This window comes from Brachyistius frenatus, unplaced genomic scaffold, assembly GCF_029030835.1.
Source record: "Brachyistius frenatus isolate BFR_SWC_R1_liver_20210118 unplaced genomic scaffold, ASM2903083v1 Contig_215, whole genome shotgun sequence".
Lineage (NCBI taxonomy): Eukaryota > Metazoa > Chordata > Actinopteri > Embiotocidae > Brachyistius > Brachyistius frenatus.
The window spans coordinates 230,086-247,500 of NW_027210814.1; the positions used below are offsets into that span (position 1 = coordinate 230,086).

At 43.3% G+C, this 17,415-nt stretch overlaps 3 protein-coding genes across 4 annotated transcripts in view; all 3 read left to right on the forward strand.

Moving 5' to 3' along the window:
- Window positions 1–191: 191 nt before the first annotated feature.
- LOC138633293 (3-keto-steroid reductase/17-beta-hydroxysteroid dehydrogenase 7-like) lies at window positions 192–5,631 on the forward strand. Its single transcript, XM_069719446.1, has 9 exons — window positions 192–334; window positions 1,939–2,142; window positions 2,239–2,331; window positions 2,460–2,574; window positions 3,257–3,451; window positions 3,562–3,666; window positions 3,776–3,832; window positions 3,930–4,028; window positions 4,193–5,631. The coding sequence occupies exons 1-9, from the start codon at window positions 300–302 to the stop codon at window positions 4,325–4,327; spliced, it is 1,038 nt and encodes a 345-aa protein (XP_069575547.1). The 5' UTR covers window positions 192–299; the 3' UTR covers window positions 4,328–5,631.
- A 1,188-nt stretch (window positions 5,632–6,819) lies between these two features.
- LOC138633292 (SERPINE1 mRNA-binding protein 1-like) lies at window positions 6,820–14,817 on the forward strand. Its single transcript, XM_069719445.1, has 9 exons — window positions 6,820–7,219; window positions 7,974–8,154; window positions 8,445–8,591; window positions 8,988–9,059; window positions 9,904–9,978; window positions 10,220–10,397; window positions 10,952–11,017; window positions 11,267–11,455; window positions 13,009–14,817. Exons 1-9 carry the CDS (start codon window positions 6,964–6,966, stop codon window positions 13,066–13,068), a joined length of 1,224 nt encoding a protein of 407 aa, XP_069575546.1. The 5' UTR covers window positions 6,820–6,963; the 3' UTR covers window positions 13,069–14,817.
- Window positions 14,818–15,780: 963 nt separating this feature from the next.
- The window catches only part of LOC138633295 (nucleotide sugar transporter SLC35D2-like), a 5,625-nt gene continuing 3,990 nt past the window's right edge, over window positions 15,781–17,415 (forward strand). The window contains exons 1-7 of one of the 2 annotated variants that reach the window (XM_069719451.1): window positions 15,809–15,843; window positions 16,406–16,439; window positions 16,554–16,640; window positions 16,762–16,829; window positions 16,930–17,001; window positions 17,088–17,156; window positions 17,245–17,347. In XM_069719451.1, coding sequence (XP_069575552.1) covers window positions 16,554–16,640; window positions 16,762–16,829; window positions 16,930–17,001; window positions 17,088–17,156; window positions 17,245–17,347 — 399 coding nt within the window. In that variant the 5' untranslated portion in view covers window positions 15,809–15,843; window positions 16,406–16,439. Of the gene's footprint in view, window positions 15,844–16,405; window positions 16,641–16,761; window positions 16,830–16,929; window positions 17,002–17,087; window positions 17,157–17,244; window positions 17,348–17,415 lie in introns of both variants that reach the window. The other variant, XM_069719449.1, reaches the window with a different exon arrangement.

The following is a 17,415-nucleotide window of genomic DNA, read 5'->3' on the forward strand; positions in this document are numbered from 1 at the left end:
CCACATTTGTTGTCGCTGTCTTCAGGGACTGAGGTTTTAATGCATGTTTGTTAAAGGACTCTTTCAACCGTTGCGCTCTTTTACCTGTTTGGACCTCTTCGCTCACCGTACTGGAAGCGGATTGGCCAGCTGATTGCTGACATTCAATGGGACCACGCGTCTGCTTGTTCATATAGGCTGAGTGTTTTCAAGGGAATCGGACGATGGGCTGTACGTTGGTGGACTGAGGGGACGCAGCTGGTCTGAGACTTTAGTTCTGGTCTCGTTTTACTCTTCAGCCGCTGCAACTTCAGTCAGACATGGAGAAAGTTGTCATCGTAACCGGCGCTAACAGGTGAGTCCACTGAAACTGCGTCATGATTATTAATAAAGACTTGCGTTGCTACAGAGTAACACCGCTGATAAACACCGAGATGTGAGTCCGTGTGTGTTGGCTGGAGAAACATTGTAGCTTCAACAACAGAGAGAGTTTCCTGCTTCTAAAGAGAGATTAGCTGCTTTTAAATCTCTTGATTTGATGACAATGCTGTATTCATGTTAAACAATTTATTTTTAAATGTAATTATTAAACCGTGTCAGTCGTACAAACCAAACATATATGTATATGAATCATATCGCAATACAATGCAGAAAAAAAAAGTAAAAGCAGTAGGCTAAACATATTAAAGGTAAAGTAAATTAACATTATTTGGGTGTAGAGTGCAGCTAAAAATATGTGCCCATTCATTAAAGGGTTTGGCTTTCGTTTTACTCTTATTCATGGTGTATATAAACGCTGAACATATCAAAACTAGGAAATAACATGAGTTTATGTTGTAAGTAAAATAAAATGTAAACAAAGATCAAATATATAATTTTAGATTCTTTATTGGAGCCTCTTTTTGCTTCGATAACAGCTTTGAGTCGTCATTCTGTCAACCAGCTTCATGAGGTCGTCACCTGGACCTTTTCCAACTGTCTTGAGGGAGTTCCCACATATGCTGAGCCTCTGTTGGCTGCTTTTCCTTCACTCTGCAGTCCAACTATCCCCAAACCATCTCGGTTGGGTGAGTGTGGAGAACAGGTCATCTGATTCAGCATTCAGCATCTTGCTCAAACAGCTTTTCAGAGCCTGGACATGTGTTTTGTGCTCCTTGTCCTGCTCAAATATAATTGATTTTCCCACTAACTTCCAGATGGGAGGATGTTTTAGTGCAGAGTGGGGTGGAAGCCACTCATCAGACCAAAATCCAAATCTCCACAGATATAATGTCCATTCCTTGTGTGACCATGAAGGACTGATTTGCACAGTCACTTCCAAACAGTTGATGGTGAGATGTGCCTCTTACTTGCCGCTATTTCCAACACTTTTTTTCTTACTACATAAATCCATATGAATTATTTGAGATGTTATGTCTTCAATATTGGTCTACACTGTTGATCATTATGAAAAATAAAGAAAACCCTTGAATAAATGGGTGTGTCCAAACGGTTGTGTGGTACTGTAGGTATCAATGTACTTCAGCTGACGGGTAACATTCATTTACAGTACAGAAAGGCCAAAAATGTGTGGGAGGTGAAAGGATTGTAGTTATTTTAAAAGGAGCATTGGCGTTAGATTACAAGGATCAATAAAATATTCTGGAGAAAATACGAGGCTGGATCAAACAGCGTGCAGCACGTGATGTGCACGGAGCACAAAGAAACTATACCCTTCGTGAGTAAATACTCCAAGTTTGGTCGCTTGATCAAAATCAACGCCTGCGTTAGACATGGGTTTCTAAGTTTTAATTAACAAGACATGAAAAACCACTTTCAACCAAAAAAACAAATAAATAAAATAAAAATGTTTCCAATCTGCCTTCATTACTTCTTATCCAGTATCGTTCCTCTGAGCTTGTTCTGTAATTACAAATTGCTTTAGTTAATCTCTCTGTCTCCGTCTCTGTCTCTGTGCAGCGGCATCGGCCTGGCTTTGTGTGACAGGCTGCTCACCGAGGACAGCCAGCTTCGACTGTGTCTGGCCTGCAGAAACATGCAGCGGGCCGAGGCTGCCCGCACCGTCCTCCTGACGTCTCACACTGACTCGCATGTGGACGTACTGCGCCTCGACGTGGGCTCTGTGCAGTCAGTGCTCACTGCCGCTGAGGAGGTCAAGGCCAGGTGAGAGACCTGTGAGGTACTGACCTCATGATGATGATGATTGTTCTCTTCACTGTTTGTTTTTTCTCTTTAATGTGCATCTGTGTGTTTTCACAGGTACAGCAGAATAGACTTTCTATATCTAAACGCAGGGATTATGCCCAATCCACAAGTGGATGTCAGAGCTTTTTTCACGGGTCTGTTTTCCAGGTAATCCTCCAAAACCTGCACAGGAATCACTTTGTTTTGTTTGCTATTGTCTTAAAGCTGAATGGCTGTATAACAGTGTAACTTATCTCTTGATTGTCCTTGCTGTTCTGTATGTCGCCCTACTGCAGGAATGTCATCAACATGTTTGCGACAGCAGAGGGTCTCTTAACTCAGCAGGACCGCCTCAACTCAGACGGTCTGCAGGAAGTTTTTGCGACGAACCTCTTTGGTCACTTTTTCCTGGTAAACACTTATATGTAGCTTTAAATCTAAACAAATGAAAACAAACCTCTTAATTTGGTCATTTTCAATGTTCGGGGGTGGAAGAAGGTTTTAGATTCTTTACTGAGGTAAAAGTACTGATACAGTAATGTAAGAATACTTCAGTACAAATGAAAGATCTGCATGAAAAATCCAACTTAAAAGTACAGCAAAATGCAAAACAGCAAAATTAGCAGCAAAATGTAGAGAACGTCCTGGTTTGGTCCCTCTCACTGGTATATTATAATATATGACATCATTAGTTATTAATACTAAAGCATCAGAGTGTAAACAGCATGTAACTGTTGTAGCTGCTGCAGGTGGAGCTAGTTAGAACAAAGTTCTAATTCACAAATCCATTTTCAGTTTTTAGACTTTTTCTCTGGAGTTATATACATGACAAAATCATGTATAAAGAAGAAAAAAAGTAAAGTAAATAGTTTGCTTTTCCCTCAATTCAAAGCCATTGAAAGATGAGGCATCTTGATTTATGAGCTATGATAGCTCTTGAATATAATGAGGTAGCTGTTATGAGCTTTTCTCCCATCCATCATATTATATTATAATCCCTTTTCCACCTGACAGTTATCCATGTATGTCACCAGTCACGTCTCTCTCTCTCTAGTTGTCCTGCAGACCTGATTTTCATGTCTCTGCTTTCCAGATCAGGGAGCTAGAGCCTCTGCTGTGTGATGCAGGACACACCTCCAGGGTCGTGTGGACCTCCTCGAGTAACGCCCGCCGCTCCGCCTTCAGCATCGAAGACATGCAGCACAGAAATGGGACGGAGCCCTACAGCTCCTCAAAGTACGCCTCGGATATGCTGAGCCTGGCACTCAACAGACACAAGAACAGCCAGGTTTGACTGTCACACAGTCTGCAGATTTCTGATACAGCAATAACTACCGCTGCTAACCTTGAAGTCCAAAGATTGCAGTCCTTTAACCAGCTTTCTTCTCTTTGTGACAGGGGCTGTTCTCCTCTGTAATATGTCCAGGACTGGTGATGACTAATTTGACCTACGGCATCCTCCCCTCCTTCTTCTGGACTCTCATTATGCCTATCATGTGGTTGGTAAGTGGTCGTTTATTGATATTTTTAATGCTCAATTATTTTTTATTTATTCTTAAATTCTGTGTTAAACATGATTTAAATCACACGTGAACTGTCTCCTATTCAACAGATTAGGATTTTCACCAACACTTTCACACTCACACCATACAATGGAGCAGAGGCACTGGTATGCTGGTATTTACTGTATAAAAACCCTTAAAAACAGCCAATATTTCTATAGTTAATGCACTATAAACATGGATTCCTACTGCGATCATTCACAGCACTGGCTGTTCCTTCAAAAGCCAGAGTCTCTGGATCCAAGAGCAAAGTATCACAGTTTAACATCAGGACTGGGAACAAACTACACTCAGCTTCGACAAGTGAGTAACTGGAGACCGTTGGAGCCACAGAGAAACGGCTCAAGCCTGTGATACAGTCTCTAACAGCAAAGCGTGGAAAGGTTTTCAACTGGATAGATCTTATTTACATACGATGCTTTATTTACATGGAATTAATTCAGATCTTCTTTGTATTTGCGTTTCAGATGGACATTGATGACGAAAGGTCCGAGGTCCTCTTTTCTAAACTTCTTGAACTAGAGAAAGTAGTCAGGAGAAAACTGAGCAAGAAGGACGCTGATAACGAAGCTCATCGACAGTACCTCGGCAAGATAGAGTAGAAGGGAGTTTTTCATAATGGAAGGAATTATAATTGTGCAGTTTGAACCATCATCACTGCTCCCATTCATTACAGTCCTGCCAGTGGGACCATCGAACAGTGTGTGTTTCATGAGAATGAAACAACCGTGCGACTTCTACCTCAGGCAAGGTCACAGCGTTGATTTATGTTCGTCATCATGTCTACAGCAGTGTGGCTACTTCACTTGGTAACCCTATCATATTAAAAGCAGCAGCGTGTTACAGTGAAACTAATTATTGATTCAGCATTGATCTCACGGTGATCAATTATCTTATTTTAAATTAACTTTATTGCTTCTGCTTTTGTACTTTCAATGTAACTTTTCATCTGTTTGTACACATTTCATTTACCAAGAACACTTTATTCCTTTATTTTTGAAAATGATTTATATCAAGTAATATTGTATGTTTACAATACAAGGGACATATTGAATGTCCCAGCACATTGGCTGCCAGATTCACAGCTCCAAAATTACTTCTGCAAATTGTCATTTTTATAGTCTGTAATTGTCCTGTTTGTGCACTTGTGTCACATGTAGAAAACACAAAAAGGGAACCAATCATATATTATGTACCTGACCCACATCACTGAGCGGTCTAATTTACATTTGTAAAAGGCCTTTTTGTGATGAACTACTTTAAACTCCACAAACCTGTTCCCGTTACTTAATGTGCCATTTTCACATTAGAAACGTGTATGTTATTTACTCAAAGGCTGGTAAAATAGTTAAGATTGCTTTTGTCCAGAGCTGATCCAGTCACACTTTTTCAAAATAAAATTACAATTATCTTTTTTTTTTCCATTTCACAATGATGGAAAAAAATGATCTGTCCCTTCATCTTGTTTGCATTGTGGCTCTGGAAAGTCTCTTTGTCAAGTAGGCTTCAAAACGTTTCCTTTGTTTTCTGTCTTATTTGTAATTTGTAAGTAATTCTTTCCGCATCTAATTGACGACTCCCCTGTGTTGTTATCTTGTGACCTACAACCAACTCTGTATTACCATACGAAAGCAGATATAAAGGGAATGGGAGTGACGGTCAACTGCTTGTCAACTGTATAAATGCTGCCCTAAGGAAAGCCCTGCTGAAGAGGACTGCGGAGGAGAGGACTGATGGGGGAAACCAGGCTGGGTAGAGCCCAGCTGGGGCGAGGACTGTTGAGGAGGACTGTTGGAGCCCTGCTACAGAGGACTGCTGGGGGGAGCACTGCTGGACACCTCTCTTTGAGGGTGCATGTAGTTGCTCCTTCTTGCAAGAATAAATGTCCAATGTGTTTGATTTTGAACCGAGCCTCTTGAGTCATTTGTCCAACACACAAACAGTAATGTCAGGTTCATTGAGTTCGCATGATCAGTACCCAGCAATCATCTCATCTGCTGCTGTTGAGTTCTCGTAATATAGATACGAGCTCCCACGTTGTTTTCACCTGATAGCTGCAGCATGTTTCCTACCACACAAAGTTAATTAGCTCTGTTTATGATCTGGTTTCTTGACTAACCACCAGCGCTGCCACCATCTGTCTGTGATCTGCGGATCGTTTCACAACAAATCATAAATCATGGATGGCTGGTCTTGTTTAAATAAACGAAACAGCGACTGGGGCTTGTTATGGGTCAAACAGTATGAATAAATAAATCGGGTGTCAGATGATTTTTGCATGAGGGATGTATGAAAGACTACACATCCTTCTACCGAGAGTTCTTATGTCCAGCCCGGTTTTACTATCGTGGTTTTACATTTGAAATTAATCTGCTTCAGATTGATATCAGATGCGTTTTGCTTCCTAAATTGTTTATTGATTTGATCCTAACAGACATCCACAGCCGCTTATCTGATCTGTCTCTCTGCCTCCTCTGTTGTCTGATTGGTTCCTGGACAATCACGAATAATTAAACATCTATTCTTGTTCAATTATAGAAATCAAGATGGGAAAATACACACCAGGGTAGATTTCATGTAATGCATGTAATTATTAATTGTTATCTAAAGATTCATTTATTTTGTCTAAGACTAATCGATATATTCATGATTTCATGTAAGCAGCAACTGTGAAATACAGTTGTACATTGTTGCCTGCAGCATCAGCATAAACTCTCAGCTGCACAGAAATTGCCACTGAGTTTTTAATAGCAACAGTTATATCTGTGTAGTTTAAAATACATGCTGGGTATTTAATCTGAGAAAATTCACTTATTTCGCTTAATTCTAGATATGTCTGTATTTATTTAGGTAAACCATGGACTATTTATTTAACTATCCTCTCTTTGACCTTTTTTTTAAACACAGCTGTTTAGTTATTATATCATAAAAGAGTTTTTGTTTCTCTGCAGTTTAATTTGATAAAAACTGGCAGCTTCTCTTGCATGCAACGTCCTCTCCGAAATTAAAACCCGGATTATTGAAGGAGGACACGAAAGCGCATCGTTACATAATGTAAATAATAACATCGTCGCCACCGCGTGTTCAGATTGGTGCGCGCGGCACGGTGTCCCGGATGGTGGTGCTCGCACCGGAAGAGAAGGGGCAGCTCTCCCAGCCATCTTGTGGCAGCATCCAGCGAATCGGTCGCATCAAGCCTCGTAGAATCGGAGGTGAATCCCGTTGAAGGGGCGCCATCATGCCCGGACATCTGCAAGAAGGCTTCGGCTGCGTCGTAACCAACCGGTTCGACCAGTTATTGGACGACGAGTCGGACCCGTTCGAGATCCTGAAAGCCGCCGAAAACAAGAAGAAGGAGGGGGCCGCCGCTGGCTCCACCAAGACCGCGGCTCAAGCCGCCAAGCAGCCGAAGAAGGAGTCACAGAAGGACAGGAAAAACCCGCTGCTGGACAAAAAGGAGGAGTCCCAGGCGCCAGTACCCCTGAAGAAAGAAGGTAAAAAAAAAAAAACAGCTGCTGCTCTCCGGGTTTTTTTGGGGGGGTTGTTTTTTTTTTTTGTGCACTGCGCGTTTTATTTTCTGCTTTTCGTAGAAACTGTCATGTGCGGCTTCTGTTAGCCACTTTAGCTGCTGCTGGTCTGAGCGACACAGCGTGAGGTCAACATGGACCCTGTCCTGTTGTTATTAGAGGACAGACTAATGATGCCTGGCAAGACTGAAGGCAACCCGCACGCCTGCAGCAGACGTGGGGGGTGGGGGGTGGGGGGGTGGAGGGGGGGGGGGGGGTCCACCTGCGCGCTCGGATGAAACCACCTGCACGGTCCCGTGCAAACTGCCGAGTCTGTGTCGCAGAAATGGTTTCCAGCAGCATCCGAGAGGAAGGTGCAGTGTTGGGTTACTGTCTGCCGGGTGAGGATGCTCATGCACCGGCTGCGCAGCTCTGCTAGCAGGTGGAGGCGGCGCGAAGATGTTCACCTGTGATCCGGGAAAACGAGACGGGAGTGCTCCTTTACACATCTCCTGGATGGATACTCTGTAAGCTGAGTGGTCCTAAAAAAACAACATTTTTTAATTTGTGTGAAGTGGAACTGAGGTGATGCGCAGAGACGTCAACAGTTTCAGTGCAGTGGATTACCCTTCAAAGCAAAAGTTTGCATGTTCCTACACGCACATGGCACCAAACTGAAAGTGTTGGCACTGCTGGACATGAGTATTGTTTTGACCCCCCCTCCCCTCCTGTGACTCGCCAGGTATCCGGCGGGTGGGCAGAAGACCGGACCAGCAGGGCCAGTCTGGGTCCCAGCACCAGGGCGCTCTGGGTGAGGGGCGACCCGGAGACAAGAGGCCGGACCGGAGACCTCCTCGGGAGCGCCGCTTTGAGAAGCCCGCTGAGGACAAGCCTGACGGAGGCGGAGAGTTCTCCGCAGACAAGTGAGTGGTGACGGTGAACGACGACGAGGGTATTTAAACACAAAATGAAGGGCCCACGGCCGGCTAGTGTGATCACAGGATCGGTGTGTGGGGGCGCATGCAGGGAGGAAGTGTTTGCAGCTAATGATATAATCTCAGCTCATTAAAGCTCAGCGTCACAGTCGTTGGTAAATGACTGGTTTTAGAAGCTGGTAAAATCATCAAGTACTGATGACCTCTGGGGAGATCAGGGTTTCACAGTTTCTTTAAAAAAAAAAAAAAAAATTGTATTGTGTGTCCGTGTCCATCAGGCCTTCTGGAGACAGGCCCCCGAGAGGGCGTGGTGGCGGCCGGGGTGGACGTGGTGGAAGAGGACGGGGCATGGGCATGGGCCGAGGAGACGGCTTCGACTCGCGTGGGAAACGAGACTTCGACAGACACAGCGGCAGTGACAAATCGTGAGTCAGTCCTGAACTGAGACCTCAGCGGCCCGCCGAGTCCATATGCAGAGAGATCACTCACCGATTCACGTCTTTTCCTTCTCCACCTCTGCGACTGCTCACGGGTGCCTGAATACCGCGGCGTGGTTAACAGCCCCCGCGTAAATCTGCCTGACCTAAAAAGTCTCCGCAGATGTTTTACATTTAGTCAAAGTCCGAACCAAATATCATCTTTCGCGAGTAGAAGCTCCTTCATTCTCTTTTCCGTGTCGGATTACAGTTTTGACCACACGCGCGAAGCCATGGGTTGTTGATGATGTTAGAAATACCCTTCATTGGGAGCTGAGAGCATTTTTAGACCACGTACATCACCGATGAGAATGTTTCCCCCGTTCTGTTGTTTTTTTTCTCCAGCAATCAGAAGAGTGAGGAGAAGCGCAGCGGCAGCGGCTCGCACAACTGGGGAAATGTGAAGGAGGAAGTGAGGTGAGTTTTCTCACAAACAGACACATCGCTTGGATAACGATGCACATCTGATGTGATTTGAAGCTGCTGTGCAGACCTTTTGTCTTCCCCTTCTGTCGATGAGAGTAATTACAAAAACCCTGCGGACACGTGCAGACGTTCTCCGTCGCTACTGTTGCGGCTGCAAAATGATGGATACGTTGTTTGTTTGTTTGTTTGTTTGTTTTGGAAGGCGTCGCAACCGCCGCAAAATGACTCGTTTCACCATCAGAATTTGATCCTTTCAGTACATTGACACGATATGATATTTAGAAGAGACACACAATTTTAAAGATTTTATTCCCATACAAGGTAGCGCAGGTCTAAACCGCGAAGTTAGCCAGCTCAGTGAGTTTCTGGTGCTGTGCCCATAGAGCATTGCTCAGTATGCATTCATCACACAGTCAGCACACAGTTGTCTCTCCAGACACCGTATGTACTGTGAAATACACTGTATATATGGTGTATACTGTAAAATACAGATAGCTCTATCTGGTTTAATCAGCATTGTGTGAACTCATTAAGCCAGGGCTTGACTGTAATGGGCGTTTATATGTAAAAGACCTGGACTACAGCTCTAACTGACCGTGTGCTGTCCGAATGCGGATCTATTATTGTTATTATAAACAAACATCACCAGTCGTGACGGTTTGTGTCACAGGACGCCGCAGGTGTGGCGTTCGAAAACTCACTTTTAACTTTAGATTCTTCTCGTGAAATGTGTAGTAACATGAGTTTAAACGGTTCCAGCACAAACTATAGAGTGCGTTTGTGATCGTGTTTTTGCTGCAGGCAGTTAAAGGTGTCTGTGTGTGTTTGTTCCCAGTGAGGCTGAACAGACCCCCGCCCCTGAGACGACCCCAGAGGGAGAGGAAAACGCTCCCGCCGGCTCTGAGAACAAGTGAGAATCCATTTACTGTCTGATGTACTGCAGTCTTTTACTCTGGATTTGGACAGTTAGTCAGTGTCACAAACGGTATTATAGCGGCATGCACGTTTCCGTCACAAAGCTGTAGCGCAAATGGGATGAAGTGACCACTCACTGACCCTTTGGCCACAGGATTAGAGAGCATGTATGGAGGTAAGAGGATTGGCAGTTTGAGTTTGTCAAGTTCCTACATTGTTGTGTGCCGGCGTTCCAGAGAGAACGAGGTCGAAGAGGTGAAGAACGAAGGCCCCAAAGAGATGACCCTGGACGAGTGGAAGGCCATGCAGGACAAGGAGCGCACCAAGGTGGAGTTCAACATCCGCAAGCCCAACGAGGGCGCCGACAGCCAGTGGAAGAAGGGATACGTGCTGCACAAGTCCAAGAGTGAAGATGTAAGTGTGATGATGTAAAAAAAAAAATATATATATATATATATATATTTCTCCACTGCCGGCAGCTCAGATGTTCTGTCTCCATTTTAACCATCACTGCTGTCGACACCACCTTATGCTCAGATATTTAAACGCCATCAAAGAAACATCACATACTTCTCGGACCAATCACAAAAATGGTTTTGATGTCAGGTAAAGGTTTTACACAATTAACACATTTGTTATTATTTCAGTTTTTTGAGGCACAGAACTCAGTGCCAAGACAACAGGAACTATGAACTAGCAGACTGATAATCTTAAATCAGCTGGTCACAGCTGATGTAGACGAAGTTCTGAATCCTCTCGTCTTTTTAAAATGAAAGAGTTGCGTTAAAAACTAACAGCATGGAGCCTTTGTTGTCTTTCATTTCCCTTAAAATGTGTGTTTAAATAGAAAATGATCACAGACTCGCTTTGTTGTCATCCCTGTGTAAAATTAGCGTTGGGTTTTTGCCGAGGTAACTTCCGCATCTAAAAATAACCTCCTGCTGATGTTCCTTGTGTTTAATTTCCAGAGGCCTGTCGGTGCTTTGATTGACCCCCCAGAGCCGGAAGCAGAATCACCAACTCTCTACCCAAAGGTGCCTGCATTTCTCACACTGGACTTTGATGCACACAGTCCACAAAAAGATTCAGTGTTAACAATCTGTATGAAACCATCTGTTCAAGGCGTTCCAACACTGAGCAACATTGAGAATAATAAGATTTTTATGAATCTAAGGACGCTGTGCCGAGCACTGCGGACAGAAGGAAGACTTTATTATGATACTTAAGATCTGGTCGAAGAACAGTTCATCGTCAACCTACTCTTCATCCTCTGTTGTCTTCAGCCGGGCACTGCTGACGAGTCTGCCGATCACCATTTCCGCAAACCAGCCAACGACATCACGTCCCAGCTGGAGATCAACTTTGGAGACCTGGGCCGCCCCGGCCGCGGGCGTGGGGGCGCACGTGGAGGCAGAGGGGGCCGCGGCGGGGGAGCCACCAGGACGGCACGCGGGGGAGGACGGTCCGAAAAGGTAACGACAAAAGCCGTTGTCGCCGCCGCCAACAAAGGTTCAGTGTCCCTCACAAAAGATTTAGCCCCCCTGACTCTGAGCAGCCTGTAAAACCACTGACTTGGGGAAAAAAAACTGCTGTGGAACCACTGAGGCCCTGAAATAACAGACCAGTGACCACATGATCCACCATGCAAACCTCACCGACTGACCTCATGTCAGTGATGGTGTTTTGATTAGAGTATTGAGCTGTCAGGGAAGCATCAATTACATGTTTCTTTTCAAAAATGCAAAGAACAGTGATTTTTTTAAATTTTTTTATTAACAATTAACATGACAACCCTTTCGTGGTAAATTGCGTTTCAACTACATTTGAATCGGCTACATGCCAATTTCAGACTGTTTAATGTAGACAAAGTTGTTACATGGCTCCTTATGTGTAGAAAACCAGAGCTGGAGAAGGGGGGCTGTCTGGACGGACGTGCAAAGCGTATTAATCTAAAGGTACAGAAGAAACTAGTATTATGGCCACAAACCTGGGTACCGTCTCAGCACTAGTATGAAAAAATACATACAGCTAACTGCCAACTTTCTGTCAACTTTGTTTTCATTCATCTAATGTAGAGAGTGGGTCAAAATCTTTTGACTGAAAACCGCTATGGGAGCGAGAAGAGTGATGGGGGTTGGGTGATAAAACCAACACAATGAGCTGAAAGACACTAAATATTACACACGGCCGAGAGGTGTCTGGTCGCTTTGACAAACACACCGAAATGTGTATTTGTGATGTACATTACTTAAATAAATATATTGTTGCACTATGGATTAAACCCATAAACAAATGAGATAAAAGACAAACAAATCAACATAAACTATGCACTTAGATCCTAAGATTCAGTCTTTTGAATTAATTATGCTGGAAAAATTACTCAGAGGCTTGGTTCAAAATCAAACACATGGGACATTTTATTCTCGCAAGAAGGAGCAACTACATGCACCCTCAAAGAGAGGTGTGCAGCAGTGTTCCCCCCCAGCAGTCCTCCCCAACAGTCCTCGCCCCAGCCGGGCTCTACCCTCCGCAGTCCTCGTCTTTCTCTCCGGCAGGGCAGCTTTTATACAGTTGACAAACAGTTGACAGTCACTCCCATTCCCTTCGTATCTGCTTTCGTATGGTGATACTGAGTTGGTTGTAGGTCACAAGGTAAGGACACAGGGGAGTCGTCAATTAGATGAGGAAAGTCAAACAAAAAGGAATCATTCGCAAATAAGACAGAAAACAAAGGAAACTTTTCGGAGCCTTCTTGACAAGAGACTTTCCGGAACCACAATGCAAAAACAAGAGGAAGAGACAAATCTTTTTTTTTTTTTTTTCATCAATTGTTGAACAACAAAACACTAGAGTTGACTCTTAATTTTCATCAATTGGACACCATATATACTGTACATATCAGTCGGGCTGTAAGAAGCTGTAACTTGATTACTTGTTAATGCAGAACTACTGATTACAGCAGCTTTAATAAATACAAGTCTTTTTTTTAACCTTGCGCTGGTTCTCGTGTGTTTGCTCCCACCAGGTTAGTGGCGCGTCAGTCCCCAACGTGGATGATCCTGAGGCCTTCCCAGCCCTGGCCTAAAGGCTCCTTTTCCACCACCAGCCCACCCATCAGCCCTTCCGGGGGCCCCTCCTCTACGAGGCTTGCATGCTTACCACATCTTCAAGTATATAAGAAAACAGAGAGGAAAAAAAAAAAATAACGACAAAAAAAAAGACTGTCATCCCCATTCCACACACCACCAGAGGACTCAAATTTTACCTGTTTTAAAGGAGAACAAAAGACAAAAAAAAAAAAAAGGTGGAAAAAGGACCTCTTGTTACACTGAAGTTTTGTATTTAGGAACATGAAAGCAGGGATGTTTTCATACTTTTTTTTTTTTTTTTTTTTTCAGAGATTATGCATACTTCATTGATATTTTTTTGTGCTGCTTGAATTTATGCATTTCTGCAATTAAGTTGAAGTGTGTGTATCTCTTCCCCCACTCCTCAAAGCTTTTGTGCTTTTTTTTTTTTTTTCTCGTGACTTCAGCTCAGTATTATGAGGTCATCTTTAGAAAAGACTTTCTACTGGAGGTTTCCCCCCCCCCCCAGTAATACACACTGATGTGGTAGCACTACACTACATAGGAAACGTGTGCTAGATGTCTGAAGTATGGCTTAACATACATTTTAAAGTGTAATTACTTGGATTCTGACTACCCATCCCTTTGCGAGGCTCAAAATCCAGATGGGTAACCAGGCAAAGTGACTTCATAAGCTTGGTATTTTTTCTGCTTGTCGTGCAGTGAAAGTTTTCTTTTTTTATTTTCATAGCTTGCCTTTTTTTTTTTTTTTTTTTTTTTCCTTGGTGGACCAGTGGTTAGTAATGCTTTGTACCCCCTGATCCAGATGTGCTACCTGTGTTTTCAGGGTGTCCCAGGGCCCAATGTATCTTTAGGCTGGTCCTCTTACAGACTGTATTACTTGTAACTTCAGGACCACTAAGCAAATATTGTATTTTTTTGTTAAGGATACGTGTGTGTGTGTGTGTGTGTGTGTGTGTGTGTGTGTGTGTGCGTGCGGAGTGGGAGATTGAATGTGTGAATTTGACAGCTAGTTACTTCGATTTTTAAGTATTCCTCTGCCACTCTCAAACAGTAGGCCGCAAGTTCTCACATGAAGTAGTTCATACTGTCTTTTGAGAAGTGATTGTTGAATCGTAGGTGAGGATAATAGATAGACCATGGACATATCTTTCTCTTCGAGTATCTGTACTATCTTTCAGATCTCAAAACGCTTGGTTTTTATCAGCACCAGTCCTCTGAAGATTGTTTTTCATTCCCTTTCTTTAGACCACTTTTGCTGTTTGTATTTCTTTCATTATTTTATCAGTGCAGGAGCGCCAGTGCATAATTTTTGTCTGAAAGAAATGTCCGCTGTCATCGTGGAACAATCACGAGCTACAGAATGTAATGTAAGCTAATGGTGCTTTCAGCCACCTGTGTCAGCGTTCCCAGTGAGCATTTTCCTTTTAATAAAGTGGGTATATTTCACTTTGGGTACAGGGTGGGGTAGGGGAGGGGAGGGGAGGGAGGAATGTTACACTGAAGACATGATGGAGTGAATTTTAAAAGCTTTACATGTTGTGCTCTGCAAAGACTTGCTGGTGATGCACTGATACAGACGGCTGGAGCAGTTTTCTTGTAGGACTGAGCCACATGACGATGAAACTCTCTCTGCAAACATCCCTGTTCTAATAAATTGCTTTAGAGGTGTTACATGTATTCTGTCCATGGCTGTTGGGTTGTCTCAGATCAATGCTGTGATTTTAAAGGTGTATACAAATCTGCTGCTGACTCTTTATTGCCGGAAGCGTAACGCGTCTGTGTTTGATTACATCAGTCCCACTTCATCCCGTAGACTTCAGAGTGATATTAACTCCCGAAATGCGCAGAACTAATGCAACAAACCCTGCTCTGCATCGAGGTCATGCATTGAGGATTTGATAACTGTAGTTTGAGGTACCTTTTAAAAATTGGACTGCATTTTTCCTGAAAGCTGTTTTGAGAGCTTAGTCTATCCTCGCTTTTAAATATAATTTAGCTTCTTACGAAGTTAACTGTACCACAAACTACAACCTCCAATATATAACATGAAGTTAGGTCTCCCTGTAGCTTTTGTAAAGGGCATTGAAGGTGGGTCGTAGAGGTGGTTTGTAATGCATTGCTTTGAGCTGGTTGCACAACTATGTAATGACACTTGTTTGGTGCCACCACAGTTTCAAGTCTTTTTTTTTTTTTTTTTAAAGTTAGTTTATTAGTGAGTTTTTAGAGCAAACTCTCTTTTGAAATGTTAAATGTTTGTACAGTGTTGGGGCCTTTTGAAAAATTGAAAACTTAACAGTATAACAACCTGGAAGTGCCTCTCCCAACAAACATTTGAATTGTAAAGTACAACTTAGCACAGGTGTTAGGGGCCTTTAAAAGTGTTATCAGGTAGTTATATGGAGATATACCTGCTTTTTTTATTTTTTTTTATGTAGAATTAGACGCTACTAAAATATTTCTGTGAATTAAGAATTTATCGAGATGGTTCACTTCTTTCTATTTCCGTCTTTGACCGACAGGCCATTGTTGTGCGCATGCGCAGCTTGACTCGTCGCAGGCATTTCCTCTGAACTCTCGTCACAATAACAAATGATGGCGGCGCCCCGTAAACGTCGACTTGAGTCCTGCGGCCACAGAAACTGGTCCGCCGGGGGAGAGACGTCCGCAGAGGCCGAGGCGGTGTTGGCGAAGCTGCTGGCGGCGGGGTTTTACGGAGTCAGCTCCTTCCTCATCGTCGTAGTCAACAAAAGCGTCCTCACCGGCTACAGGTAAAAGGTGCAAAGTGCGAGTTAGGCGCGTCGGTCGGTCGCCACGTCACTTTTATATCACAAATTAAAACTTCCGATTCACACAATGTACACACGTGTCCTTTATTTAGCCGAGTACTTTCACGAGGTTTCGACTAAAATCCTACTTGTTTAAATGTGTAGATAATGCTGTTTGTTCACAGTGTGACTGCCATCAGAAAAAGTTGCACAGTTTTGCATCTAATCATCAAAAACATATATATTGTATATAAAATAAGAATATAAGTACTAATCTATATTTCGCTGATGATACTTGTGGACTTCTACTTTTTACATTGTTGTATGGGTACTTGTACTTCAACATCGTGCAGTCATTTTGTGACTGTACTAAATCACTTTCCATCTCTGGTTTTTTTTTGTTTGTTTTTGCATCGAGTTCACGTGCCGAAATACAGATGATTTCATTGTTAGATGTTTCTTTTGTCTACATTTTTTTTTTTTTTTTTTTAAAGTGTCAACTCCTCTTCCTCGTGTGCTTTAATGAAATGTCAACCGTTGAGTCATTTGTGGACATGTTTTACAGATTTCCATCGTCGACATGTGTTGGAATCGGCCAAGTAAGCGTCTCTTTAAGTTGAACCTCAACCCGCTTCCTGTTTAATGATTAAAAGAGCCTGATGCACTGTGTCCCCCGTGCTTCAATTAAAAAAATAAAATAAAAAAAAATGCAGATGCTGGCTACGATTGTAGTACTGAGGACCGGGAAGATGTTGGGCGTCATATCCTTTCCAGATGTAGATTTGTCAATTCCACGCAAGGTGAGGACTGACGACTGGATGGTTGCAACTGAAATCACACAGATTGTGAAGCAGTTTTTATATTAAAGATTAAAAACTACAGTGAGATGTGAACATCTCGTGTGTGTGTGTGTCTTTCCAGATGTTCCCGCTGCCTCTGTTGTATGTCGGGAATCAGATATCGGGACTGTTTGGGACACAGAGACTCAAGTGAGAGCTTTTATTTTTTTATTTTTTTATTGAATCACATTGAAACGGTTTCCTCGATATGAATCGCCAAACGTAACGGATTGTCTTCCTCCTCTCTCAGTTTGCCGATGTTTACAGTCCTGAGGAGGTTCAGTATTTTTCTCACCATGGTGTTCGAGGGTCTCCTGCTGAAGTGAGTCCTCTGCACAGTCGCACCGCAACAACCGCACGCGAAACGATTGATTTGAATCCCTGCAAGCCGGTTTCCTCTCCTCACAGGAAGACCTTCTCGGTATCCATTAAGATGACGGTGTTCACTATGATCTCTGGTGCTCTAGTTGCTGCCAGGTGAGGACGGACGCACGCACGCGGACACTTGAGTTCAGGCTGAAGTATGTACATCTCCTTCTTTGATTGTGTTTGTTTGTTTTCTTAGCGCTGACTTGGCCTTTGACCTTGAAGGATACGTATTCATAATGCTGAATAACGTCCTGACGGCAGCCAACGGGGCGTACGTGAAGCAGAAACTTGACTCCAGGGTGAGCGGAGCAGCGGATCGCTGTGGGGACTCGCTGGACACGGACACGCAAAGAACGTAATCTTCTGC

Bases quoted from the DNA above. Each gene is read 5' to 3' on its own strand.
- LOC138633293 (XM_069719446.1), top strand. From the start codon at position 300: ATGGAGAAAGTTGTCATCGTAACCGGCGCTAACAG. The intron at 3,452-3,561 runs GTTTGACTGTCA...TCTTTGTGACAG, and splicing joins ACAGACACAAGAACAGCCAG to GGGCTGTTCTCCTCTGTAAT. The intron at 4,029-4,192 runs GTGAGTAACTGG...TTTGCGTTTCAG, and splicing joins ACTACACTCAGCTTCGACAA to ATGGACATTGATGACGAAAG.
- LOC138633292 (XM_069719445.1), top strand. From the start codon at position 6,964: ATGCCCGGACATCTGCAAGAAGGCTTCGGCTGCGTCGTAACCAACCGG. The intron at 9,060-9,903 runs GTGAGTTTTCTC...GTTTGTTCCCAG, and splicing joins AATGTGAAGGAGGAAGTGAG to TGAGGCTGAACAGACCCCCG. The intron at 11,456-13,008 runs GTAACGACAAAA...TGCTCCCACCAG, and splicing joins GGGGAGGACGGTCCGAAAAG to GTTAGTGGCGCGTCAGTCCC.